General features: G+C 63.3%; 2 protein-coding genes and 1 long non-coding RNA gene across 8 annotated transcripts; 2 read left to right on the top strand and 1 right to left on the bottom strand.

Annotated features, from left to right (window-relative positions):
* Positions 1-9,044: 9,044 nt before the first annotated feature.
* Positions 9,045-10,320, top strand: LOC122233630. Its single transcript, XR_006211281.1, has 3 exons — positions 9,045-9,368; positions 9,496-9,729; positions 10,084-10,320. It is a non-coding gene; the product is annotated as an uncharacterized LOC122233630 (long non-coding RNA).
* A 3,856-nt stretch (positions 10,321-14,176) lies between these two features.
* LOC102951123 (probable low-specificity L-threonine aldolase 2) lies at positions 14,177-19,864 on the top strand. 6 transcript variants are annotated; one of them, XM_042967475.1, is made up of 7 exons: positions 14,177-14,378; positions 15,889-15,972; positions 16,515-16,603; positions 17,021-17,206; positions 17,892-18,029; positions 18,279-18,471; positions 19,020-19,864. In XM_042967475.1, the coding sequence occupies exons 1-7, from the start codon at positions 14,177-14,179 to the stop codon at positions 19,313-19,315; spliced, it is 1,188 nt and encodes a 395-aa protein (XP_042823409.1). In that variant the 3' UTR covers positions 19,316-19,864. The 6 variants fall into 6 exon arrangements, 5 of the variants coding, with proteins under 5 accessions (XP_042823409.1, XP_042823411.1, XP_042823406.1 ...); XR_006211424.1 differs by lacking the exon at positions 14,177-14,378 and adding an exon at positions 18,767-18,864 and having other exon boundaries at positions 15,622-15,972; positions 19,020-19,108; XM_042967472.1 differs by lacking the exon at positions 14,177-14,378 and having other exon boundaries at positions 15,625-15,972; positions 19,020-19,275; positions 19,478-19,864.
* Positions 19,865-21,609: 1,745 nt separating this feature from the next.
* Positions 21,610-26,795, bottom strand: TMEM235 (transmembrane protein 235). The gene is given in 8 exon segments (XM_042965471.1): positions 21,610-21,620; positions 21,748-21,877; positions 21,880-21,989; positions 21,992-22,075; positions 24,916-25,053; positions 25,221-25,301; positions 26,643-26,666; positions 26,669-26,795. Coding segments are annotated over 8 exon segments (705 nt in total).
* Positions 26,796-27,780: the final 985 nt, after the last annotated feature.

The following is a 27,780-nucleotide window of genomic DNA, read 5'->3' as shown; positions in this document are numbered from 1 at the left end:
GCTCTGTATCGCCCGCCCCCACAACCTCCGCCCGCGCCTCCTGCTTGTGAAACCCAACCGAAGGCACAGGAAGAGGGAGTCCGTTGACGTGGTCCCCACAGGGCAGCCTGTCCCGGCACAGAAGGACAATGAGACATCTGGAAGGGGGCCATCCAAATTCCCCGGGGAGCTGCCTGGGTGAGAGCCAGCTCGCTGTGCTTCCCGAACAACCTCACCCAGGTCTGGGGTCCTGTCCACTCCTCTGCCCCCTGTCCCCAGGTCCATGAGTCACTCCGCTCCATCGCCCCCCCCTCCTCTCCAGCTATGGCAGCTGCCACAGTCTCCCCGCCCGCCATTGCTGTGGTTCAGCCCAGGCTCCTTCATGGCTCAGCTGAACCAAGAGCCATGGCTCCCACTCACACAGCAGGACGTCTCTGATCCCCAGGCCATGCCCACAGCTGCGGGGCTGGGGTTCCTAAGGCAGCTCTCCTGGTGTCTCTTTGCGTCCGCTGGTGCCCAGCGGCCACGCAGGCAGGGGCTGACCCTTGGGCAGGCCTCCCCCCTTGCCTCCCTCCTCCCTCCTTTCCTTCCTCCCTCCCTTCCTTCCTTCCATAAGCCCTTGGCTATATCAGGTTCTGCACTGAGGCCCTGTGGACCCGCCAGAGAACAAGTACACCCCCCACCCTCACACGGTCTACACAGGCTTGTCAGGAGGACCAAGTGAATCCATATATGTGCCAGGGCCTGGCCCGGAATGAAAGGTATAGAAATGTTTGCTGTCCTTATGAATCACTAGCACCCACCTAGCAAGCCAACACTGTCCAGGCTAGTGGACCTCTCCCTGCCTGGGTCCCACCGTCTGACCTGACCCCGGCCTGGGGCCCGGGCACCATAGGATCGCTGCATGGAGAGAGATCCACAGAGTCCAGAACCAGCCCCAGGACAGGTCCCCCGTGGTGGGGTGCCTCTCCCCTTGGGGGTCCTGGGCCCTGCCCAGAGCCTGGCCCCAGGACAGGAGTCCAACGTGCTAGGGAAAGCACTCCCAACAGTGGACAGACCCCATCCGTGCTCCTTGCAGGGAGGGCAGCCCTCCCTTGCCTCTTGGGAGACAAACGGAGCAGAGCTAGGGCTGGGGGACAGAACCTTGCAGCAGGATGCCAGGGGTGCCCGGAAGCCGGGGTTCAGCCACCAGCTCCTTTCTCGGGGTGGCGGGAAGGGGCCAGCTCCCAGGCAAAGGCTGAGCCCTGGTCATGCTGAGGGAACCCTGGGTGCAAATTAAATGTCTAGTTGCTGGCCCTAGTCGGCAGGCAGCCCGCACAGGCGGTGAGCCTTCCCTTTATCATCTGCAGCAAAGCATTTACAGTCAATAAACGGGCTAATTAATTCTCTTCAAAGACCTCTCAATTATTCATCTAGGGCTGCACAGAAAACAATTAGAGCACCTCCATGCTCAAGGCTCTGCAAGTGGAGGCTAGGCTGAGCCACCGAGCTCAACCCCTGGGCTGCACAGCCTGGCCGTCCCCAGGGGCCCCCTCCCCCAACAGAGGCAGGCAGGCCTTGTCCCCGGGGCCCAGCGGGAAAGGAACCCCTCTTCTCCCCCAAACTGGCAAGGAGCTGGGATCTTTAGCCTCATTCCTCAGGGGAGGAAGCGGAGACCCTAAGCTGTCAGTGACTTTCGTCCAACACCAACGGCCCATCAGAGCGGACTTGTGGACACCGAGCCAGGCTGTGGGCGTGCGGCCTGGCCGGAGGGGCAGCAGGTGACCCTGCTGGACCTGAGCGGAGCCTCTCTGCCTCTAGGAAAGCATTGTGGGGGGAGGAGGGGCAGAGGCCAGGGAGGGGCGAGCTGAGGCCGCCAGAGACTGCAGGCCAGGCTGGGTAGATCTGATACCCAGTCACCCTTGGAGGGCTGGAGTCCCCGAGGCGCTCGGCTTGCACTCTGGTGGCGCTAAAGCTGCCCGGGTGCCCCAGCAATGCTGCTCCAAGGCGGGGCCTTCAGCTGAGAGCCCGGTTCCCTTCTCCCTTCCAGCGGCCCGGACTTGCTCCAGTGGCTGGAGGCGGCCTTGAGGGAGAGGACAGAGGGCCTATCCCCCCTGTCTACCTTCTCCAGGCCCCTCGTGGTCGGCCCTCAGTCCCCGGACTCCCCCAAACAGCATCCCCGGCAAGCTGAGGGTTAACTCCCGGGAGCTCCCAGACCGCGCGGAGTGGGGGGTGGGGGGCCGGGGGGCGTGCCTGTCGGGAAGTATGGATTTCTGCAGTGGTTTTACTGGAAAAGCTGTAGCTGAAGGTGGGAGGGGGTCACCATGGCAACTTCTGGCTATGGGAACAGGTTGGCTGTTGGGAACCAATTCTTCCAGGGGCCCAGGGGGCCCGTCTGGCGCTTGGCACCCGGGGGTAGGGTGGTGGTGGGGGGCAGGGCTGCCTCGCGGGGGTCCTCGCCTCCTTGGGGAGGCACAAAGACCCTCCCCAACCTGGAATTACCGACTTCCCCGCCTCCCTCCAACCTCTCCCCAGGGCCTGGTCCCTCATCAGCCGCCCACCCCCCACCCTTGTTGAAGCGCCCCCCACACCCAACTGTTAATCGATGAACCAATTACCAAGCGGCCGCCGGGGAGCTCGCGGGAACCTCCCTCTTAAAGCTTTGCGTTGGGAGAGGCCGACTCCGTGGCCGGGACTGAAATTCAGGGAATGCCATGAATCTCGAGGCTTCCTCTCCCAGGCCCTGCCCCACCGGCCCTGCCCCACCGAGGGAGCCTAGGATTGCAGGGGACCGAGCCCCCATTCCCACTGGTCCCGACTTTAAAGTTCAAGGAAATCCTCCCTCCCCCACCCCCACCCCGGGCGAAGGACACGGGGACTCCGCAAGCCTGAGACCCGGGTTGGGGGCGGAAGTCCCGAGGCACAGAAGGTGCACCCCTAAATCCTGAAGACCCCTGCCGCTCCCGTCCCAGTGGGATTCCGGGAGCCCCAGGCCTGCCCTCCCGTCCAGCCGTCTGCTTCGCCCTGTCCTGCAAAAGATCGAGCCCCCGACCCCCGAGGGCCTCCTGGGTGTCGGCAAGACCCCGGTGCCCCGCAGGACATCAGGCCATGGGCACTGCTGGAGGGAGGGTCGGGAGCTCCCAGGCCCTCCGGGCTCGGGCTCCTAGCCACCCCTCACCAGGGGTTGCGGGGGGGGGGGGGGGAGGGGGTGGCCTCTAAGTTCCCCCCTCCTCTCCCCCCGCCCTCCCCCCCCCCAAATCCTTCAGTCACTGGGTGGGCGGGTGCGAGGGGGAGGGGTGTGCCCGGGAGGCGCTTCCAGGAATCTCCAGTGGCGCTGCCCAAACGGCCAGGAAGAGGGCACGAAGAGGGCATCTGCAGCTGGCGGGGCCCTAGGGGACCAAATGAGGCGGGGGGGGGGGGTGCCCCACCCACTACCCTCCCCCAGCTAAAGGGAGGACCACCCGCCTGAGTCCACGTGGACACCGATCTGCTGGAGGTCCTTAGACGTGTGGTTCCTCTGAACCTCAGTTTCCTCATCTGCAAAATGGGCAGGATAAGGCCACTCAGGTCTCCAGGGGGTGGTGAGCCCCGAATGAGACCACTAATGCCCCAGAGTGTTAATAGGTGCGGGATTCCTAGATCACGCCCGGTTCTCTCCTCTTCCCACCCCCCACCAGAAAAGAGCTGGGCCCCTCCCTGAGGCATCCTGGGTTTTGCCGAGGGCTGTGGCTGCCCACCGTCGTTTGCGACCACCGGGGAAGCACCCCGGCGAACTGGCCTCTGTGAGCGCCCCCTGCCGGCCGGGTCCGCGCAGGCCGGAGCCCGGGTCAACCCGCCCCAGGTGTCGTCTCCCGCAGGCCCGCCACGCACCTACGGTTTCCCAACGCCCCTCGGTGACCCGAAAGAGTTAAATGGACCGCGGATGGGGTCGGTATCCTCCCTCACCCCCGAGTCGCGGCCGTCCGCCGGGGCCGACTTCGGGGCCACCCAGATCGGCTCCGCCGCCCCCACCCCCCCCTCTTCCGCTGCTCCCCCTGCAGCCCCCCCTCCCCTCCCCCATGCCGCCCAGGGCTTCCACCTCGCGCTCTCGGGTCTGCCGAATCCCGATAAAACATTTGGGGGAGATAAGTGCTGCGTATAAATAATTAAGACCACATGCATATTCGCCAACAAAAAAAAAAAGTTTAAAACCCCCATTCCGGGAACAGCTGCTGTGTGGGGCCCGGGGCGGGGCTGCTGAGGCCCACCTCCACCCCACCCGCTCCTCTGGGGAGGGTCAGCCGGGACTCCTCCTCCGGCAAGCCCCGCCCCCAGCCCCAGCGCGACGCGGGGGCTGTCTCCCCGCGGGGCCCAGGGGTGGGGTAGGGGGAGACTAGCGCCACCGTGGGGGTGGCCTCATGCGTCCCCAGAGGCCAAGCCTCCAGGCAGGGTCCCCCAACCCCAAGGCCAGGTGGGGTCTAGGGACCCGCTTGGTACCCAATAAACATTTACTGGATAAATGAATGAATGGGCCAATGACGGAGGGCTCCTGGGTTCCAGCGGAGGGTCTGTCCTGAGCTCTGGCCGAGGACAGACAGCACTCCCCCCTCTCCCCGCCCCCCACCCCCACCCCAGGTGCCTGCAGACACCTTCTCCAGTTCCAGGTGCGGCTTGAGGGCCTCAGGTAAGAGGCTAGAAGAACTTCCAGAGGGAGTCAGGCCCCAGGCCTGGCCGGGTGGAGCCGCCCCTCTCCCCTGCCTCCTCGGCCAGAGGGTCACCATGGATTGCCCTGGGCTGGCCCTGCCCTGCCTCTGCTCCAGGACCTGTAGGGTTCCCTCTTCACAGCAGTGTCTGCTCTGGTCCTTCCGGCTGGCTCTCAAGGTCCCCTGTCCCACCAGGCCATCTGCCCGCTCAGGCAGGACAATTGCACACACCTTGCTGCAGGCCTTTGCCGGGGCCTGTCCCCTGGTGGCCTGCCCCTCTCCCCCTGACTCCTGTAAATCGTGTTGATCACTCTGGGTTCATCTCCCCTCTTCCAAAGGAAGCCCCTCTCCCCCCCCCACTCTGTTTTCTCATCCACATCATTTCAGGTATTTATTTCCTCTGCGTCCCCCGTGTTCCAAGCCCCGTGCTGGGGGTCCCGAGAATAAAAGACACAGGTCTCGCCCTCCACAGCAAGTGACCGATGACAAGGTTCTGCTCTAAGGCAAGCCAGGTGCAGAGGAAACAGAGAGAAAAGGGCGTGTATTGTGGGAGAGGGCCGAGGGGCTGTCATAGAAGACATCCTGGAGGGGGAGACCAGCCGACCGGAGTCTGGGAGCCAAGTGGGATTCCTCCAGGTACAGAAGGGAAGAAGGAAGGGTTGACCATGCCCCCCTCCCCCACCGGTTCTCCCAGCGCTGCCCCCTGCTGGCTCTACACGCACCTGTGATACAGCCATGGGTTCCAACCCCGACCCGGCTACTCACCAGCAAGTTACCCTACCTCCTGGACCTTAGTTTCCTCACCTGTAAAACGGAGGTCATGGTCCCAGCTGTGCAGAGCTCCCGACCATCCATCCTTGGTCCTCTGTTCTCAGGAGGCAAAGCCCCCTACCCCAGCACCCAGCACCCAGCACACGTTGGCAAATCTAATAGGTGCCCACAGCTACTGACTGGTGGATGGATTGAGGACCTGGGAGCTCTCCCCTGCTCTTCCTTCTTTAGCGGCAACAAATCCCAGCAGACAGCGCTGACCTCTACTCACCCAGGACTCTGGGAACGCACCTCACACTCAGGATCTCCGGCATCTCGTACGGTCAACCACCCGCCTGACCAGCGACACGTGAGGGCGCAAGCTATGTCCTGCCCTTGACCCGGGCCCTGCAGGAGCATGGCAAATATTTGTTTGTGGAAGGAAGCTCCTCCCAGAGATCCGGGGCTGGAGAGACAAGTGGGCAGGGGTTGTGCCTATGCAGGTGCCAGTCTGTGTGTTGTCGTCTATTCCCAGGAAGGGATTCTGGGGTTCCTGATCAAAGACCCAGCTACCTCTGCCCCTCTCTCACACCCAGGGGCTAGGGTGAGCTCAGTCTTGTCTTTGCACCCAATGGGAACCAGAGAGAGGCCTGAGCCCCATCTGTGCCCATGACACTCTTGGTCTTAGCATTTTTTTTTTTTTTAAGGAATCTCTATGCCCAACGTGGGGCTTGAACTCACACCCCTGAGATCAAGAGTCGCGTGTTCTACCCACTGAGCCAGCCAGGCGCCCCGACATCTCCTGGTCGTCAGATCCCACTGTGACTCCCGTCAAGCAGCTCAGGACTATTCACTGAAGCCACCGGCACTCCAGGCCCCTGAGTACGGGCTCTTTTTTCATTCTCCCATCTTGGACTTTGAACTCACTAGGCAGGTGTGCAGGATGAGAAATTCCAAGATCTAAGAGACAGTGACTTTCAAGCCTTCGTTCTGTTTGGATCGTGCCCCCTCTAATACAAAATGTTGGAGCTCATAGCTGTATATGTATAGTTATTTATAGATTACCAGTGTCCATGCCTGTATGACTGTATTATTTGCATTATAAAATATCCACCGAAGGTAGATATCTTAAAGGGATCAAATTTAAACACTTAAGCATAAAATTCTCCTCCCCACCCCAGGGGATCATCCTGTGCAGCTCACTTTGGAGACCAAGGTGGGGGGGGGGGCTCTTTGGATCCCCAGCTGTGATGGGGTCTCCCTGGTGCCTCCCTTACTTTGATCCATCAAGTTCCAACCTTTCTTCTTCCCAAAGACCACCTCCCCCCAAAAACCACTCTGCCACTACGAAGACCACACTCTTCCTGATCCCAGCCATTCTGTCAGCAGCTGGGGAGCCAAGCTTGGGGTGCTCAGCGCTGCCAGCGGGGAAGGAAATTCGACTCGTATATGACACAGAGGACAGAAACAGGCCCACCAGGAACGCGATAACAGAGAGACTGGGGATCCTAAGCAGAGAAACTTCCTGCAGTTGGGGAACAAGAGGGCACTCTTCAGTGACTGATAACTGGCTGCAAATCCAAGATGCTGTGTGGAGCACACGGCAGGTGTCAAACACACAGGAATGTTGCCCATAAACGAGGCGGGACCTGCCCCCAGGGCGCCGGACGTCTGTCCCTGGATCCAGACCCTGGCAGATGCTGGGCAGCCGTTCTCGTCCGTGTCCCTTATGACCTGCGGCTCCTCTGGGCTATTTGGGGCTCACCTGGGCAGGGCGGACGACGTGGGCAAGCCTGGAATTCTACAACAGAAGCCCTTCCCCAACCTCGCCTCCTAGGGATAAGGGCCAAAGGGAGTCTCTAGGGCAGTGGACCCCAAAGCCCGGACCCCTTCTGTCCATGGCCACCCTCCAGAACCTTCTTTGCTCTTCCTTCCCACACAGCGTCTATCCCCCACCGGCTGCAGAAGCAGGGGATGGGAGGCAGGGGAGGGTCTCGGGGAAGGGCACCCTAACAAACTGGGGGGCAATGGTGGGAGCCGTGGCTTCCCACCAGGCAGGACCCGGAGCCTGGGGGACCCTCGTTCTTGAGTCCTCCGCACCTGGCAGGGGGTCAGCATCTGTGGAACTGGACCCACCTCCACACGGGCCGCTGTGCCCAGGCCTGGAGTCTGAGCCCTCTGTCCTCCCTGCCTGCTGGGCCCCGGGCCGCCAGGGCAGAGGCCCCCGGGAGCAGACGAGGGCCCAGCCTGCACGAAGCTGACCTCGAGCCTCAGCCCAGGCCGGGTAACAGGAAGCCAGAGGCCGATGCCGGTAAGCAACGGAGATTCAGGGATCAGAGGTCTGCTGCCTGATCAGAAGCAGCCTGGAGTCGGAGGACAGATTACTGGAAGGAGGAGGAAGCTGCAGCAATAAATAAGGCCAGACCCCGAACACTTGCCTCTAGCTGACGGGAGCCCAGCCTGAGTGCAGCGCAGGGGCCCCAGGAAGGGGGGAGGGGGGAGGGCAGGAGGTGCAAGGTGTGCTTTGCTTGCAGCCAGAGCTGGGGGCCCTGGAAGGCAGGGATGGAGTGTTCGGTGTCCAGTGTCCCCGGGCAGGGCCTGAAACGCAAGGGATCCTCAGAGCTCTGCAGAAGGTCCCTTGGGCGCCGTCCCCACGCCTCCTACTCCACTGCCGTGCGTCCCCCAGCCCCCACCACCCCCCAGGGAGGTCCTTGAAGTGGGGACCCAGCCCTGGGCTTGCTTGGCTCCCCCACAGGCCTCCCTGCCCCCCCCCCCCCCAGCTGATTCCTGGAAGGCTGGCTGCTTCCCAGCAGAGCAGAGGGAGCCCTGGGGCTACCGTCCCAGAGGATTTCCCAGGATTCCAGCCGCCCCACCCACCCAGCTTCCAGGTCTTCACTCTGTCCCCTCCGGGCCCCCTGAGACGCTCTTAGGACCTGGAGCCCCTCAAGGGCCTGCCCGCTGCGGCCCAAGGTGAGGGTGCCTCCGTGGGAGGGGTCGGATCCTGACCCAACACCTCCCATCTTGGAAGGCTGAGCCCCCAGCCTTGCACAGGCTGGGGAGGGGCCCTGAAAGGCATTAAAGGCTTCCTGTCTGCCCACTCCAGGCCTCAGGGCTGGAGGGCTGTGCTGGGCCGAGGCGGGATGGGGCAGTGCCTATTAGGCACCAGGTACTCTGAGGTTCGCGGGACCAAACTATGGTGGCACTTGACTCGAGGCCTCCCTGGCACTTCTGACCAGGACCTTCCCCAGTTCCACCGCCACTTCTCCCTCCTGATTGCCACCCTGACAGAGGCAAGCAGCCCCGCCGGCCTGGCCCAGGGCGTGGCGGCCATCCGGGAGCACAGCAAAGGGAGGATCTGGTGGAGGGAACATGACCTCTGTGTCTGAGGTCCTTCCTTGGATTTGCACTTTCCACCTCAGTGGGCATAGGGAGTGGTTGCAGGGAAAGAGTCAACACGTGTAGGCCCAACGGGAAAGGCAGAACTCCCAAATTTTAGAAGAAAATTAGGAGGCTATCATCATGACCTTGAGGAAAGGGAGCTCTTAAGCAAGACGCTAATTATAAAGGGGGGGGGGGCGGGGTGCGCCATGAATTCAACGACATAAAAGGAGGAACTTGGAATCCATCAAGTATTCCATAGAAGTGCAGAGACAGGCCGCAGAAAAGGGCAATATTTTTTGGCACGACGTGCAACCAAGAAGAGTTGGTACACGGCATATGTGAGTGAGTGCCAAACCCAAACCGGTGAGAAAAGACTTAGGCTCTGCACCGAGGAGGAATCCAAACCGGCTAACGCGTGGAGAAGAGGCGTTCAACTCCATCGCGCAGGCGAAAGAGTAGGTAAGAATCAAAACACGCCACCGCCCGCCGGGCCGGAATGGCACAAGTCAGGAAGTGTGATCCTGCATTTCAGCCACTCTGGGAGGGGGTCCGGCATCGCCCCCTGGAGCCGCAGAGAAGCATCGGCTGCCCCAGCAGGTCTGGCGGGCTGGGGGGGCGGGGGGTGGGGGGGCTCGCCCCGGGAAACATGAATGCGAATGCGCACGCGCGCGCGCAGCAGCGCTGTGCGGCACCCAAACCTGACCGTAACGCGGTCTCGAAACAGGCAGAACGGAGAGACAAACTGTGGTCCAGGCACACGGTGGAAAAACTACAGCCATGGCAAAGAATGAACCGCAGCTCCAACACGGATGAACGTTGGGAGCATAATGTTGACCAAAAGCAGCCAGGCTACCAGCGTGCACTGTGACTCGACTTATTACGGCGAGTTCAGAAACTAGCAGCAGTCCGCTGTTACTAAGGGACCCATCCATGGTGGCAAAACCATGAAGAGTGGCAGGTGATGATAAGTCAGACAGCAGCCGGAACTGCTGGCAGAGGGAGGGTTTGTGAGTGACAAGGAACCTTCTGGAATCCTGGTCATGTTCTATTTCTTTTTTTTTTTTTAATTCATATTTTTAATGTTTATTTTATTTTTGAGAGAGAGAGAGAGAGAGAGAGAGCTAGCAGGGGAGGGGCAGAGAGAGAGAGAGAGAGAGGGAGACACAGAATCCGAAGCAGGCTCCGGGCTCTGAGCGGTCAGCACGGAGCCCGACGCGGGGCTCGAACTCACGAACCGTGAGATCATGACCTGAACCGAAGTCAGGCGCTTGAGTGACTGAGTCACCCAGGTGCCCCATCGTAACTCTTTCAGAAGTACACGCGTACGTGAGCCCCCACTGTGCCAGGTCCTGGGCATCGGCCGTGCAGACCCCACCCAGCCGGCCCCTGATTGAGTTCCAGTGAAGGTGTGAGCTTCCCCTCTGCCTGGACAGCGAGGGGCCTCCTGGCTGCCAGCATATCAAGCCCACTGTGGGTTGTTGCTGCAGCCCCTGCCCCCCTCACTGCCTCCATTCTCTCGTGGCCTCCCAAGCATGTGCTGAGGGGGCTCTGAAGGTGACCCCTCTGCTGTGCTCTGACATCTCCCTCTGCAGTGGGGGAGGTGCAGCGGCTCGGAGGGGTCCTCCTGTCCCCTTCCCTCTCTACGCCAGCACGTGTGGCCTTGACGGGGGGTGGGGGGGGTGCCCAGCCCTCTCTCCTTTGCCCCCACCCCCACCCAGTCTGGGAAGATTATGGTGCAAACAGCTCTCCCTTGACTCCCAGGCTGCTGGGCCTGGACGCAGGCCAGCGCCCTATGGATCCTGCGGGCTCGGGGCCAAGAGGCTGGGATGGGAAGGACGTTTCCCCCAACCTGTTTACCGGGACCCAAGGCCGCTATCTCCAGTTCCAATCTGCTGCCTCCCTTTATCTCCGTGGGGCCAGCCCCTGGTTCCCAGCAGCGGCCTCCCGCCACTCACTTCCTGCCAGCGGCCCAGCGTTACAGGAATACGCACGCTGAACTCGGCTAGTGCGTGTGTGTGTGTGTGTGTGTGTGTGCGCTGCGCCCACACCCCAGAGCCTGCACCTGGAGGGGTGCCAGCGAGCCCGGGGTGCCACGAAAGCAGCCACTCTGAACTCATGTCTTGCCCCTCCCCCCCGCGAGCCTGCCCAGTGTCCTCCCAATGCACAGGGGAGTGGCAGGCAGACGTCTCCAGAAGGCCAGGGAAGGGGCTACCTTGGGGGCCTCCCTGGAGAGTCCTCCGCGGACAGACCAAGGCGGGACTAATGTCTGTTCCTCAGCCATTCCTGGCCTCCTCTCGCACGGGGACCCAGGGCCCTCCATGGTCAGAGCTCCTGACACGGCTCCTGGACTCCACGCTTCCCCAGGGAAGGGGTGTTGGGGGCAGTCAATCTGTATGTCCCCTTTTGTCTCTCATTCAGCTGGGATTACTGTGGGCCAGGGCCAGCCTGGGCACACAGGACACTCCACAGGCCGAGGGCATCTCGGCCCTTTCCCATAACTTGCGGGCGATGGGAAGAGACGATACTGACACCCCGGAAGGCAGGCCATCTCCCTTCTCCCTGCCCTGCTGGCGCTGGGGCCAGAGGGGCTTCCTGGAAGAAGGGACCTCTCAGCTGAGGCCCGAAGACTCAGAAGGCGATAACCAAGGACACGTGCCGATGGTTTCCGGGTAGAAAGGACACAGGTGCAAAACCTGGGGGTGAGAGCGAGGCCGGTGCACAGCGCATTCGGGGAACAGAGGTGTTGCCATCTGGCTGCCCTGCGGTGAGAGGGAGGGGCTGGACCCAGAGCCAGGGCTGCGGGGCGGGGCGGACCCGGAGGTGGCCTAGCCTAGGGCTGTGGCCTTGGGGGAGGAGGCAGCTGATGTGTGGGGTGAGGCAGGTCTGTGTGTGCAGGAGACTATCCCACGACCTTAGGCCTTTGACCTCCAGGGATGGCAGCTGGTTAGAGGGCTGGGCTCTCCTCTGAGGGGAAAGACTTCAGGGGTCTGCTCAGTGACCTGGGGTGGAGGGGAGGGGGTGCTCACGGGCCTTCTGCTTTCTCCTTCCAGCCTGGGGGCTGTGAAGCGTTCCCAGCTTACCAACAGGATGACCCCGATATCAGCCGCAGCCAGGGACACACGCAGGCACACGCGCACAGACACGCGTGTATACACACACGTGCACAGGCACCCCGCACATTTGTACACGCACGTACACACACCTACACCGACATATTCACACGTGCGTGTACACGCACGTGTGCACCCGCAAACACATGCTCACACGCGTGCGCACGGACACGCCGATACCTGTATACGTGTGTGCACACAGATACACACAGACACACATGAGCGTAGACAGGCCCCCTAAGACCCAGCCTTGGTCAGAGGGCCTCCCCCCATGACAGGGTCCCAGAAACCAGGGCCTCTTTGCTCCAGGCCCCCACCCCTCCGGCCCCCTCCACCACCAAGGTGTGGCGGGACTGGCGGGACTGGCCCCGGGAGCGGGGCGGAGGGGAGGCTTGGACTGGGTGATGAGCCCTGTTAGGCCCCAGCTTCCCCCAGGAAGAGGCCGCCTGTCTGGGGACCCAGCTCTTTGCCCCTTACTCCCTGCTCTCCTGAGAGCCACCATTGAGGCCCCAACCCCTCCCTTCCTGCCCACAGAGGCCTCTGCTCCCCACCCCACTTCCCAGCAGAAGGGCTGGAGCCAGACTCCGAGATAAGGGGCTTGTTTTCCAAGGGCCCGGAACTGAGTGCAGATTGTGGGTCAAGGCCAGAGGGGCACTGGGGTGGGGGAGGGCACGATGAGCCTTTCCTTTAGACGGGGGTCCTTGTGGCCACTGATCCCACGGGGACTTGAGATTTCTGCCCCTTCAGGATGCCTGCGCTAGGCTTGGGGGAGAGGGGGAGAGCCCCGGGGAAGTTGCCCCGACCGTGGATATAGCTGCCTCTCCACCCCTGCTCGATTCTCCCGCCAGGCTGGCCTTCCTTTGAGACCTACCCCAAGCCTTTGCCTCGAGTTCTCCCTTTGTCTGGTTAGCGACCTGCTCCGTCTTCAAAAGTCAGCCCAGTCACTGCTTCCTCCGGGAAGCCCACCCTGCTGCCTCAGCCAGGCCTGCTGCAGCACCCCCCCTGCCCCGCCCCGTGATGCTGACATCCCCCCTCTTCCCAGTGCTCCTCTCTTGGGCAGCATCCTGTCCCCACCCTGAGGACCCGAGCTCCGAAGGCAGCCTGGCCTTACTCTCCCTCACCCCCAGACCCAATTTGGAGCAGGCACATGGCAGACCTCTGATGAAGGCGTCGGTGTCCTCTTTGATCGGGGGTGCCCTGACCAGAGCCGTGGGTGCCTCTTCCGGTGAACTTGGGCCCCTCGGGACCGACTTCCTCCCATGGGGGACACACATCTGTGGCCACACTCCAGGAAGGGGAGCAGCCGAGTGGGGCTGGGCACTCAGAGGGAGGCCGGTCCTTCCGTGTGAGGAAGGGTCACGCTGCAGAAGGTCCAGTCTGGGCTGAGTCACCGTGCGCCCCACAGCAGCACCACCAAGCCCCAGGGCCCTGGGCTGTGGCCAGTAACAATGATAATAGCCGCAGCAGTAAGAAGTAAGCATTCACACGTAGCACTTACCCACAGCCAGGCACCAGGGTCAGCACTGAACACAGTAGGTCAGGGACTCCCCAAAGCAGCCCATTCTGCAGTGGAGGAGACTGAGGCACGGGGAGGCTCAGAAAGGCTTGTCCAAAGCCGCACAGCTGGTAAGTGAGGACTGAGTCGGTCGGTCCCCTTCACTATTACCCTGCACTGTACCTCAGTTGGAGGTAGCCCACCCCTCCAGGGCAGGGGGTATGGAGGAGGGGGCTCCCTGCGCACCCCTCTAATTCTGCCTCCCATTATACCCCATGAAGTGGGACGCTCAGACCGCTTGTGCCATCCTCGTATCCCTCTGCCTGGCATTTAGGCCATGCCTGACACGCAGGAGGTCCTCAAAAAAATCCATATCGAAAAAAGCAGACGGCGGGATGCTAGTTTTTAGGGGCGACGGAAAGTAGTGGTTCAGAACGGGACCCTGGGGACTCCGGGGACAGCCGGCCGGGCCGCCTCCGCCACATGTGACTGTAGGCATTAGCTGGTGCACGGCTCAGTTTCCCCGTCTGTGACTCCCTCTCCCCCAGGCCCATCTCGCGCCGTGTCCACCCCGCGAAGCCCGAACTACAACTCCCAGCGTGCCTCGGCACCGTCCTGCCCGAGCCTGCGCTAGTGCCCGCCGGGACGGAGTCCGAACTACAACTTCCAGCATGCCGCGGGCGCTCCCGCAGGCCCTGGTCAACGGCCGAGGTCGAGGTCGGGGAAGCCGTGCCGACCCTCGCCGCTCCGGGTAGCGCTCGCTCGGGAGGGTCGGGGTGGGGTCGGGAGCTGCCCCCGCCATGCTTCGTGGACTGGCTCGGGCCGCGGTCCAGCGGCAGGGGGCCCTCCGGACGCGGGGGTCTGGGGGCGGGGCGGGGGTCCCGGTGCACGTGGTGGACCTGCGCAGCGACACGGTGACCAAGCCCGGGCCGGCCATGAGGCGCGCCATGGCCGAGGCGGTCGTGGGGGACGACGACTACGGCGAGGACCCCACCGTCCGCGGTGAGCCGGGTGTGCAGGCCGGGGCCTGGGGTCGTCGCCGAGACCCCGGGGCGCTGTCCGTGGTGCTGGCGGGAGAGGCGGCCCCGGGCGCGCGGGTGGCGGCTCAGCGGGCAGGCTGGGCGTGAAGCTCTGCGGGCCTAGCTGCTCAGTCTGTTAGGGATGCAGAGCCCCAGGTCCCACCCTTCCACCTGCTAGCCAGAATCGGCACGCTAACAGGATGCCCAGGTGATGCGCGTGCACACTGAAGTGTCGTGCCACTGCTGGAAGAGATGGGTGTGGTCTCACCTTGCACAGGAGGGCTCTGAGATCAGCATCCCAGCGAGCGTGGCACACAAGGTCTCATACCCAGTAAACGGCTAGGCAGTATGTGAGCCCAGGTCTTTTCTCTAAAACCTGTAGCTCTTGTCCTGGACCCACTGTCTTTCCACGTGAAGACAAACAGAAAGCCGCTCTAGATGAGGGGGTTTTCCGCAGCCTGCACCTCTCAAGGAGCGGGCTCCAATAAGCTAGGGAGCGTTTTCAAGTGACACAGTGACAGCACTCCCACCCTGGGTTGACAGTTGCGGACCACTGCTATTGCTGGGGTGCGTACAACCCTCTCCGGTGCCGGGGACAAGCTACAGGTTGCCACTTGAGCCCCCAGGGCCTGTCTGTGGGGCCAGATGGCGTCTGGTGATCATGAATTTTGCAGACACCTACTGTTGCCTCGAACTTCAAAAATGCTGAGCCCACTGCTTAGTAGGCATACCACCATGGGGTGGGGGAGGTGCTGGGGTTCACATGTGTCCACAGAGAGGGCCTTGAGAACTGGGGGTGAGCGGAGGCGTGGAACTCACAGGGAAGGGGGACTTTGCAGAGTAGCCTCCTGAAGGGCGAGTGGAGCCCCCAGGCAAGGAAGGGAGCCAGCTCACTGGGAGGTGAGAAAGGTGTTTAGGATATGGATAAGGGAATGTGGCTGGAGCGTGGGGTGCCGGGGCCACCCCTGTCCCTGGAGGTGGAGGCAGAAGGCAAATCCCACTGCCCTTGAATGTCATGCTGAAGCCTTTGGACTTGATGCCACAGGCAGAGGGGAGCCACAGCAGGCTTCAAAGCAGGAGCCAGAAGCCCCGCTTACCCCCTCCCCGAGTCCCCCCTTCTGAGAGCTCCTGTCCTGTTCTGGGAGAGGAAGTCAGCAGAGAAACCGCAGGGCCCCACCTGCAAGGGGCTGATGGGAAAGGAAGTGAGACAGGTGTGAGGTCTGGATGGGACAGGGGGGTTCAAACCACAGTTTCAATTGGGGGGGGGGGGGAGACCATGGCCCAGGAGGAGGCTGGGTGTAGAGGGTTCAGTGAGGGGCCTCTGGACCCAGACATGCGGTCACCAAGACCACAGACTGTGCAGCTGGCAGACCAGGGCTCTTGTCTGGCTTGGCCACTCACCTCATCACGACATGGGCTCACGGTTATGAGTGATGCAAGGAGACTGCCATTGTTGATGAATCCTCCTCGCACCCCATCCCTCTCCTCCTCAGAGCTGCAGGAAAAGGCAGCCACGCTGCTGGGGGTGGATCGGACCTTGTTCGTGCCCACCAACACCATGGCCAACCTTATCTCTGGTGAGCGGCGTCGGGTGACTCTGCCCTCCAGCCCCTCCCTCCGTGTTTCTCTCCTTGGTGCTGGAGGCGGGGCCGGGACGACATCAGTGGGGTCCTGAGCCATCTGGATTTCTGCTGGGCTCAGTCAGGAGGGCCCCTAGCAGGAGGGGAGGGAGGGGAGGAGAGTGAGGCCAGCGTGTCTGCGCTCCTCCCCCAGCTCCCTCCCCAGAGGCTCTCCCTGGGCCAGCCCTCTCCACACGGCCCTGTCTCCAGGTTCTGGTAACCACAGCCTTCTCTTGCCCCTTAAAGCCTGGGGGTCTTGCACTGTCCCTTCTGACTTCCCTACATGCTGCCACCTTTGTTATAAGTTGTCCCTTTGTTAAACTCTCTGGCTCCCCAGTGCGCATGCACCCTCGGTTTCCTGCTGGGTCCGACTGAGGCTCGTGCCTGGAGCTGCTTGGCCCCAAGGGGCAGCACCGTGGTGGGCTTCCAGTGCAGGAGACGCTCTGCCGGTGGGCCCCCGGGCACTCAGAGCCGACACTGCCCTCCCCCATCTATCTCAGTGATGTGTCACTGCCAGCGCAGGGGCTCCCAGCTCCTCCTCGGGCAGGAGAGCCACCTCCACGTCTATGAGCAGGGCGGGGTGGCTCAGGTAAGGACCCGTCACCCCTCACCTGGGGCCAGCACGAGCTGCTCAGCATTTCTGGTGGGAACCTGCTTTCCAGGCACCGCCATGGGACCTGCAGAGGGAAGAAATGGCCGGGTGGTGGCGTCTCTAAGGAGGCGGGAAGGAGAGCCATCCCCAGACTGACCACGTGGGGGCAGCCGCGGCTCCGGCCGCCACGGGGACACCGGCTGTGCTTGGTGTCCTGCTGCCCCCTAGTGGGTACCCAGAGCACGCTGCCCTTGATTGCTGGGGTGGGGGGTGGGGGGAGCACCCTAACCCTCAGGCTGCAGCACAGGGGCAAGGCTCCATGGTCCAGAGCTGGGGACAAGCAGACAGGACAGAGGTAGGAGGTGACCCTGAGCCCCTGGACCTGATCCTGAATCCCCACCCCAATACCTGCAGATTGCTGGGGTGCACTCCCACCCCCTCCCAGACCTGCCCCATGGGACCCTGGACCTGCTTGAGCTGGAGAGGATGGTCACACGGGGCCTCGGGAGCCCCTACCACCCGGTCTGTGAGCTCATCTGCCTGGAAAACACCCACAGCAGCTCGGGCGGCCGGGTTCTCCCCATCGACTACCTACGCCAGGTAGGCCCTACCCCACTTCTGTGCCCCCCACCCCACCAGCCAGCTCCTGGCTTCCTGTCCCATGGGGCCCCTCCCCAGGGATTAGGTCTCTGACATGGGCCGTGGGTGCCCATCGCAGCCAGAAGTATTGTGGGAGGACATGTGGTCCCAGGCTGCAGATGTGAAGGGCACTATTGCCCCACTTTAGGCCCCAGAACAGAGACCCGTCCCCCACCCCTCCCTCCCAGGGAGCCCAGAGTAGCACCAGCTCGTGCAGGGACTGTCCCACTCCCCGGTGTGAGAACCTGAGTGCTGAGTCTCCAGACCTGCCCTTTGCCTGTGAGAAGGGCTGAGAAGGGCTGTGAGAAGGGCTGAGAGCATCTCCTTCACGGAGCAGGGGTGCGGCCTGGGTAGGAGGGGCATCTGCCGCTCTGGCCACAGCCACCGTAGGCGTGAGATGAAACGCTCACCGTCAACCCCCTTTCCTAGAGGACGGCACCCAGATCCAGGCAGAAGATGTGCCTGCTCAGGTCCCAGGCGGCCAAGCTGGTCACCAACCCAGCTCTCTTCACTCTGTACCCCCCACCCCCCACCCCCGCCGTGGCTCCTCCAGGAACCAAACCCCGTGACCTTCTGGAGACCCATCCTCCCTCGGCTCCTGCCCCAAGCCCAGCCCCTCTGACTGTGGCCTGCACTTGGCCCCCAGGTGCGCCTCCTGGCCCAGAGCTGCGGGGTCCGGGTCCACCTGGACGGGGCCCGGCTGATGAACGCTGCGGTGGCTCTGCACGTGCCCCCCGCCAGCATCGTGGAGCACTGTGACTCTGTGTCTCTCTGTTTCTCCAAGGTGGGGAAGCCACCGGCTGCCTCCCAGACACAGGGTGATGGGGGTGCCCACAAGAGGAGTCGGAGCCGGGTGCCTGAGCTCCTATGAGGGCCGCTGCTGGCCCCGGGCCCCTCGAGCCCCAACCCCAGATGGGGCCACGGTGTCTGCCCTTCCCTGTCCCCTTCACATCCCCCTCCCCCCGGGGTGAGAGGACAGAGATGCACACCTGGGGGCGCAGGCACGCAGGACTCTCTCCTCTCTTCCTCCCAGGGCCTGGGCGCACCGGTGGGAGCCCTGGTTGGGGGGCCCAAGGACTTCATCGAAGGAGCCTGGCGCCTCCGGAAAGCCCTGGGCGGGGGGATGCGCCAGGCGGGGGTGCTGGCCGCAGCTGCCCTGGTTGGACTGGCAGACGTGGAGGAGGTGCTGCTGAGGGACCACCAGAACGCTCGGAGATTTGCCCAAGGTGCCCGGACCTCATGGCCCCTCCCTCACTTCCTTTTGCTCCCGGAAGCGTGCCCTGGGGGTCCCCTGCAGCGGGACCCAAATCCCCAGCAGGGCCACATCCTTCTGATTCTAGAACACGAGGGTTAAGCCACCGAGCCATGACGGGTCGGGCCCCGGGGGCGAGGGTGGTTTCCCAGACCACGGTGATGCGGGGCCTGTACCACTAAACCCTCCACGGGGGTCAGGAATTCTCATTTCCTGCGGGATCCGGCAGAGTGGAGCCTCTAACTTGGGCCTTACGTTTCCTAACTGAGTCCTCGAAACAGCCCCTTCGTGTCCCCACTTGAAAGAGGAGTAAACTGAGGCCCAGAAAGGTTAACCGATCCGTCCAAGGTCACGCAGCTACAAAAAGGTAGTGCAGCCAAGTCCGTGTCAGGATTCAGGGTCTCTCTTTGCCCCACTACCGTCGGGCTGCCCTCTGCCTTTCCCGGGGCGACAGGGCCGGACGGTGGAGACGGTGGTGGGGTCCTGGGGTCGGGCTCCACTCACCACGGGACCTGGGCCCAGGGCTCCAGGAGCTGGCGTCCCCTATCTGCTCCGTGGATCTCGCCGCCGTGGAGACGAACATGGTGATGGTGACAGTGGACGGGCTGCCGCCCCAGGAGCTCTGCTGGCGTCTGCAGGCCGTGAGCGCTGACGAGGTGGCGCAGACCGGCCGCGCAGTGCGCGTGCTGCTGTTCCCCTGGACCGGGCGGTCAGTGCGCGCCGTGTGGCACCGCGACGTCTCCGCACGGGACACCGAGCTGGCGCTGAGGAAGTGGGGGTTCGTGCTGAAGCAGCTGGGGGCCCTGAGGACGGGGTGACCGGCCCCTGGGCCCCAGCCGGGCTCCAGGCGGGGAGTGGCGGTGTCCCGAGGGAGCAGGTGGCAGGAGAGGCAGTAAAAGGACACCCCGTTTCCCCCTTGTCTCCTTGGACCCCTGGACTTCCCACGCCCGGGGCGAAACCTTCCTCTGGCACTCATTCAGCAAGCCCGGAGCGCCTCCTGTGTCGGGAACGGGGACAGGGACGGGGCGCCACGGATGCCGATAGGAGGGACCCCATTCCAGCCCCCCACCAGAGCCCAGGAAGCAGCCAGGGCAGGGCCTCTGCTCCCCGCGCACAGAAGAGGAAGCGGCCCCGAGCCATCTGCTCAGAGTCACGCAGCAAATGAGCGTGTCCTGTGCTCGTACTCGGGGACCCAGGGGGGAAAGGTGATAGGAAAATCAGAAAGGGACAGCCGGGCGCTGGATGGCAAAGAGCAGTAACTCCCATGTCGGGGGGCTGGGCTTTAGCCTGTATTCATCTCTATGCATTTTCCTTTTTTAAAAATAAAACTTCTGGGGCGCCTGGGTGCCTCAGTCGGTTGAGCATCAGACTTCTGCTCAGGTCACGACCTCACGGTTTGTGAGTTCGAGCCCCACGTCGTGCTCTGTGCTGACGGCTTGGAGCCTGGAGCCTGCTTCCGATTCTGTCTCTCTCTGTGCCCCTCCCCTGCTCATGCTCTGCCCCTCTCTCTCTCTCAAAAATAAATAAACATTAAAAAAAATAAAATAAATCAAATCTCCTGCTTACAAAAGAATATGTCTTTACTGTAAAGAATTTGGGATCGGATCTCATTTTTTAGCAACTCTGGGGGTAATTTAGGCCCAGCTACAGACAGGGAGGCAAACCCTTGCACCCCCCGCTCCCCAGGGAACCGCAGGAGAGGTCAAGTTAGAGCCTCACAAGCTGAGAAGACCTGCCGGCAAAGCCCCCCCGCGCCCGCCCCGCCCCCATCCAGGATCTGGCGTGAGGCAGGGGTCCTCTCCCGCCTGTGCTGACCTGAAGGGAAGGAGCTTTGCTGGGTTTGCAGAAGGCATCTCTGGATGGACAGACACAGACACACAAACACACAGCTGGTAACAAGGTTATTGCCCTCGCACTCTTCATGAGCCACACGCGTGTTATTTATTCTGCAAAAATTTTTCAGAGAGAAAAACAAGGCTCATCTGCACGTAGCATGAACTGATTTATTTGAGGACAAGTGGGCACACCGTTGCTACCTGGAACGGTAAATGCTAACGCACACACAGGAAGGGAAGCCCTCAGTGGGAGCCCCCAGCGGTGCAGCCCCGAAGGCCCCAAGGAGCTTCCTGTAACCTTTGGAGCGATAAAGGGAGGCTGGGGGAGGGGAAGACAGAGACCAGAGAGGCCGCCATCCCCCGCCCCCACCCCCACACACATCCCAGACTCTGGAAGGTCCTGAACCCCAAATGGGGCTGTCTGGGGCTTCAGGGACCCTTCTCCTCGGGGTCTCCCGCCTTCTCTACCTACAGGAGAGTGAGCGTGTCTCCTGTCTCCCGGTGACCCAGGGTCTGCGCGCTGAGCCCCACCCACCTCCGTTCAGGAAGCCGGAGGCGCCGAAAGTTCTGGGCCCTGGTTTCTGCCGCTCTGGGTCACCTCACCACCTGCCACGGCTCCCCCACCCCCAACGGGACTTCAGCACCTGCTTGTTTGGGACCCCCAGACATCCCACAGGGAGCTGCAGATGGGAGGAGTGGGGTCCCGGAGTACCAGCCCGTCGGAAGCGGCAGCCCCACCAGGCCCGAGAACAAGGGGGCACAGGTGCATCCAGCCCACTCAGAGCCCTCTGCAAATCCCAGGGGGCTCCCAGGCACCCCTCTTCAGTATCCTCCCCACCAACGCCTGCCCTTGAAGACCAGCGGACAGAACTTAGCCTAGGGGTCTACCTGCCTGTAAGGGCATCTGGCTCTGCCATTTGCTCCGGGATGGTCGGGGCCTCAGACTTCCCTTCTGTAAAATGGGTGAATGGCAACTCATGTGAAGGGTACCCTGAGAACCTCACAGGCAGACGAGCAGGCGGCCCTCCGCATGGAGCCTGACTCAGTGGGTGTTCAAGGGGTAGTTGCTTCGCTCTCAAACTCACCCCTCCCCAGGTCAAAGGGTAGCTTCTGCGCCTGAGCCAGGGCCCTGGGAATGAGGACAGATGGCTCACCAGGACTGGCGGAGGAGGGCCAGCGCAGGCCCTGCCCGCGAGACGCCAGGGGGCCCGCTGAGCACCCCCGCCCCGGCCCCACTGACGATCTCGGGCCACTTGCTGTCTCTTGCTGGGAGCCCTTCAACTCATGCCTGAGAGGAGGCCAAACCAGCTAGCCCTTAAAGGGCACAAACCGCGCACGGGAGGCCCCCAAACATCTGGCTTTGCCAAGCAAGAGGAGACCGGATCCTTGGCTCTGCCCCCAGCCCCCTGCCCCACCTCCAGGGGTGCCCTCCCAGCCAGAGCTCCAGCCAGGCCTAGGCATGCGAAGGGAAACTGAGCCCCTCTCCCCGCCGCCGCTCGCCCCTCTGAGACTCAAATGACCACGGAGTGGGGGACACCTGGCTGCCGGCTCAGGCTGAGGGCTCGGGCCGCTGTGAGCAGGGGGAGGCCGCTGAGTGCCTCCGAGGTGCAACAGCCCCAGACCGGGGCTGCTGACCAGCCGAAGCTGATGCGGACGTCCGGGGGCCGTACTGGTGGGCAGTCTCAGGGAAGGCCAGGTGCGAGTAGCTGGTGTAGATGCTGACCCCCACCAGGGTCAGGGCACCTGGGGGAGGGGGCAGGGGGACCACTCCGCGGGGCTGCCCGCTGGGGCAGCTGCCTAACCAGGTCCTGGCCAAGGCGGTCCTGCAGACACGGCCTCAGAGCCGCTGTCCACTGGCCTTTGGGGGAAGCGGAGGCTCCTATCCAGTCCCCGAACTCACCCCACAAAACCCCTTACAAACAGCACCACCTACACCCCAGCAACGGTCCCGACTCACATAAACCATCTCTGTATCCCAGCACCCTCCTGTATTCCCTGGAGTCCCCAACACACACACACACACACACACACACACACACACACACACACACACACAGCTGGTGACCTCTACTGGGAGTCGGGGGCTCCAGAGCTCTGACCAGGCCCCCTCTTCCTTGCACATCCCCCCGCTTCATTGGGTTACCCCCTCCTCTCCTTCTGGCCCTAGCCTAGGTGTCCGGCCTCTGCAGGCCCTCTCCCCGCCCCCAAGGTCTCCGATCCAGGCCCTGCCTGCCTGATCCCATCACCCCGTCCTCCCCTGAAGCGAACACCCTCCTCCCTCTGACACTCCGACTTTGCACAGGGTGCTGGGTGCAGTGACCCTGTGCCCAGAGGTTCTGGGGCAAGCTAAGAGTTGGGCACTGGGACATTTTCCTGTTCACCCCGAGTCGGAAGGACCAGCCCAGAGAAGCACCCCGTGTCCCACAGCTGCAGGCTGAGCCTACCCTTTGTGCCAACTGTAGGGAAAGCTGGGGGGAGGGGGGTCCTGATGCCCTCCACAGGCACTTCCTGGCACAGGGTTCCCTCTGGACTCTGCCCAGCCAAGGGCAGGAGGCTGACCGGAGCTGATCTGGATCTCACTGGGGCTCAGAGAAGGGGCATAGTCCTGGGGTCCCCATATCGCCTGACTCTGTCCCAGCTCTCTGTGATCCCTCGCTTGACCGAAGATGGGAAGGAGAAAGGCAGGACTCACGGCCACCAGACTAGGGCTGGGCAGAGCCGCAGCACAAGTTTGGATTCAATTTGGGGAAGGACGTGAAGCCCCCTGGAGGGGGCCCTGGAACTGGGGTTCACCACCCCGCAGCAGGGCTGGCGAACGGCCGCTCTCAGGCTCCCGCGGGAGCTCTCACGCAGCGGGAGTCCCCAAAACAGAGGTGTCCGTCTCAGCCTGTGGCGCTCAGAGCTCCCGACCAGGCCACCCAGGCTGCCCACTGGCTGCCTCCGTCCAGCCCGGCAGAGGAGGGGACGCGGTGTAAGCTCTGGAGCCTGACTCCCCGCCTGGAACAACCCCCCCACCCTGTCCCCTGGCCCCGGGGACGGGGACAGCAGCTCCAGCTCCTGCCAGACCATTCTCTGAGCCGCTGACCTCCCTCCACCCCTGGCCGGCAACAGAGCCTCAAGCTGGGCAGTGGCAGAACTCATGCTCCTGTCTCGGGGGTAGGGGGGCACCCCGCCCGGCTGGGTGTTCGCCCCCGACCCCTCTGTCCCTCCTCCTCTTATGGCGCTGATGGTGGGGGTAGGCGTGGAGCAAACTGGCCTCAGGCAGGTCCCCTCGGGGTGACATTCCTGTCCCTGAGCCCCTACGGCTAGTGTGGTGTGGACGGGCTCCTGTCAATGATGTCAGCTGACCTGTTTCCAAGGAGCCCCCCCCAGCCCCAACCCTGCAAGGAGAGCAGTGGTGCAGCCAGACTGGACCCTGGGCGAGGGGAACACGTGAGGCATTGTTCTTTGAAGCAGGTTCTCCCTCCACCCACTGGCCAGCGCCCCTGGTTCTGAGAGCCTAACACCAAGGTTTCCCGGATACTGTTCCACTCTCTTACTCCTCTCACTGGCTTCCCAAGGTCCTCTTGATTGGATCTGGGCCCACACAGCCGGTCTCTGGGGTCAGGCCACAGCTGATTTCTCCCGCTTTCGTTCTCTAAAGCACACGCACGCCCAGGCTCCTGGTCCCCCAGTCTCTTGGCTCCAGGCAAGCCCGCCTAGTCCGTCTTGACCAAGGCGTCCCACAGGGCACAGCATCCCCTGGGGAGGAGGCGGGCCTGCCCGAGAGGGAGCCCCAGGCCCACATGGTCTGGGTCTCAAGTGCCGTGGCCCTGAGAGTAGAGCTGGCCCGGATGCCAGACTCGGCTCAGACCTCACCCCCGACAGCACAGGCCACTGAGGACTGACCCCGAGGAGCCCCAGCCCACCGTCAGTGACCTCCAGCCTTGGGCTTCTGGGGGCACCGGCTGGCTGCCAGGGGCAGACGGCACCAAAAAGCAGTGAAGCTTCCTGCCGACCTTGGTGAATCCTTGACCGTCTCAGCTGGAGGCTGGGACCACAGAGAGGCCTCGGCTGCACCCCTGCGGGACTGCCTGGCCCGATGCCCAGCAGAGTCTAGATGAATGTCAGCTGATGAACTGTCACCAGTCATCGTCTGGGCTAGGCTGGGGTCACTGCCAAGGACTGTGAGGCCCCTTTTCACCTGTCTTAATGCCTGGCCCTGCCCACTCTCCCTCCTCCTACCAGGCCAGTCTGGGAAGGAGAACAGGTAGGGGTCAGCCCCTGCCCTTCCTGCGGGTCTAGTAGGGCAGGTCCTGGGTCGCCTCGGGGAGTCTCATGCCTCCCATGCCTAGAAGCTCAACCTCGGGGCTCCTCCGTCCCTCGATCTAGGCCCACAGCCAGAACCCCTGCCCCTGTCCCTACTATAAAGGCCTCTACCCCCTGCCCCCGCCCCTATCAAGGCTGCTGCCACCCAAGGTGCCTTTGCCTGCTGCTGCTGGATCCCCAGGGTGGGCCGAGGCTCAGCACAACCGATGGGAGCAGGGAAAGGGTGGCAGGAGGGGGGGCACGCCCCCCCAGGACCCACGGCCCCCAGGACTCACCTCCCAGCAAGAAGTAGCAGCTGGCAGAGAGCAGCAGAAGGACGCTCTGTGCCAGGGAACCGAAGAGGCCGCAGACCCAGCCGCACACGACAAGGACGAGGCTCAGGGGCAAGACCACCATGACAGCTCGGTGGAGGGCTGCCAGGAGCGGGGGCTCAGGGTGCGGGCGGGGACGCGGACCGACCCCCCCAAGGCAGATCTGGGTGAGCGCTTCAGAGTCCTGTCGGCCTGGAGGTCCGCCTTCACAGGACAGTCTCACCTGGAGACTGGGGAAGGGACGGGCATGACTCAGGCCCAGGACTCACAGACGGGGCGCTGCACCGAGGTGGAGGCATCCAGGCTCTCGCCGGCAAAGGGGTCGCTCAGGGGGACGCAGCTGTTTTGCCCTGCAAAGCAGAAAGGACGCGAAACCTCGTGGGCTGGACACCTGCCGGGCCACCACCCACCCTGTGTTCCTCTGAGATGGGTGGGCCTGTGGGCACGCGGCGAGGTTCCTGCCAGAACCCAGTGGGCCGACCAGTGGCCCCGGAGCCCCGTCAGATTCTCTCCTGGACCCCAGAGCTGTGGCTCCAAATGGGTTTGGAGGGTTTAAGACCTTGTGTTTTGTTTCTACAACATACACACGATACCTACACGGATGCCTGTCTACAGTTTCACACCGCCCTCAACCTTAAGCCCGGGGCCGTGTGCGTGCTCACATGTGGCTTTGCCTGGACAGGAAAACGTGCAGGTCATGTGGTGTCTGACTCCTGCACACACGTGCACACGCGCCCACGTTTGGAAACACACGGGCACACGCACGCGCACACAGTCACACACACAGAGATGCTCACACGTTGATTCATACACACAGGGACACATGCTCACCACACACATTTACGTGCACACACGCTTGCACTCACACTGACATATGCACACACGTTCACACCCTCTCACAGATCCTGCTGACCCCCAGGGCTGGTTCTGTGCAGGGGAAGCCCCCCGGGGGGTGGGGAATGCCCTCCTCTCTCTGGACCTGGCAGCATCTATACAGGTCTGAAATGCATGTGGCTCTCCTGTTTTGTGCCCGTGTGCATGTCAGACGATCAGGTGGGGGCAGCGGTGTGTGTGTAGAGAGATGGGGGGGGGGGGGTCTCAGCCCAGAGCCCTGGCTGTGCCAGGCTCAACCCTGGGGACAGCAATCAAGACACGGCTGGTGGTCACATTCCCAGGGTGCCTTCCCAGGGGCCCCACACCCCTTGGTGAGGAGGAACCGCAGAGTGGCCCCTGGGTGCCCCCTGTCCCTGCCTCTGCCCCCTCCTTCCTGCCGCCGCCCCCCACCCAGCTTGCATCCTGAGAAGCATCATTCTCTCCCTCTCCGGCAACGACTTGCAGGCTGAGCAAGGACAAGGTCAGGCATCAGCCAGCAGCAGAGCTCACTGAGAGCCTGGGGCTGACCGGTCATCTGTCAAGTACGTGCCGCGGCTCCTAACACAAGACACCCCACCCCCACCCGGACACACACACCAGGGCGGGCAGGGGACTGGCCACGGCTCCTGCTCCCCAGGCTCTTGGGTCCTTAAGGGGTCCGGCAACACCCCCACCCCCCAACACTTTCATTTCCCGCGCCTGCACTGGTAGCCCGACTGTCACCACCCAGCCAGTTCTGGGAGGGGACGGAGGTGGGGGCTACGGGGGCGCCACCCTGGCCGCGCCCTCTGCGCCCCGGGCCCGCCGCCCCGTCGTACCTTTGCAGACGCGCCAGAGCCCGAGTGCCAGGACCGCCGCGCGGCGCGCCCCGTGCGGTTGCCCGCGTCCGCCACCTCCAGGACGTACCGGTAGTCGCTGGCCACGGCGGCCGCCAGCAGCGCGAAGCTGAGCAGCGCGCCCAGCCGGGCCATGCGGGGCTCGGGGTGCAGGGTCCCGGGGAGCGGGAGAGTGCGGGGGGCGATGGGGAGTGGGGGAGCCCGGCCGGGCAGGGGGCGCCCGGGATTTGGTGAGCCGGGCCGGGGAGTAGGGGGGCAGGGTTGGGGGGACGCGGGGAGCCAGGGCGGGGAGGGGCGCCTGGGATTTGGGGAGCGGGCCGGGGTCAGGGTTGGGCGCGGGGAGCTGGGGCGCGCACGCCGGTGCGTCCGCTCTGAGCCTCTTCGGGACGCGGCGCCCCCTTTTCTGCCTGCGCGCTGGCCTCGCGATACGCAACCCCCCCCCCCCCCACCAGGTTCGCAGGAAGATCGGTCCCACCTCTCGGCGATGGCGATCGCAGAGCTGGGCCCCAGGGGACAGAACGAAGTCTCAGAGCGGCAGGTAGCGCCGCTGCAGACCTGGGTTCAAATCCCAGCGAACCGAGGGGCCGGCCGCTGGACTGGATCCCGGGACAAATGTCTTAATCGCTCTAAACCTTTGAGTTTTCAGCCTCCAAACGGCCGGGCCGAGGAGGAGGAAGGGTGGGGCCTGCGTCGTCCCAGGAGGGGGCTCAGCAGGCAGCTGACAGCCTGAATGGTGGGAGGCAGCCGCCCCTGGCTGGGGCACTTGGCCGCTGGCTGGCCCTGCGGTCCTGGTCTTAATCGGTCTCCGACTAACCAGAGGGATCCGGTGAAGCGGGTGGGTGGGCAAAGGGCCTAGGCAGGCTGGCGAGGGGGCCGCAGGAGGGTGAAGGCTTGCTTCCAGTTAGCTTCTAATTACAAATGTCACAGGGGGCAGGGCCCAGCTCTGCCTGTCCCTCACTCACTCAGCAAACATGGAGAGGCACCTTCTAGGACACGGTCAGAAGCTGTCCGTGGGAAGCAGGGGAGTCTCAAAGGGCCCCTACCCAGGAGCAGGCAATGACTTGCATGGTAGGGAGAGGGCTCTCTTGGGTGCAATTGTGGGTGATGGGGGGGGGGGCCT

Source organism: Panthera tigris, chromosome E1 (genome assembly GCF_018350195.1).
Source record: "Panthera tigris isolate Pti1 chromosome E1, P.tigris_Pti1_mat1.1, whole genome shotgun sequence".
Taxonomy (NCBI): Eukaryota; Metazoa; Chordata; class Mammalia; order Carnivora; family Felidae; genus Panthera; species Panthera tigris.
The sequence above is the reverse complement of the archived record's forward strand: the minus strand, read 5'-3'. Positions and strand labels throughout refer to the sequence as shown.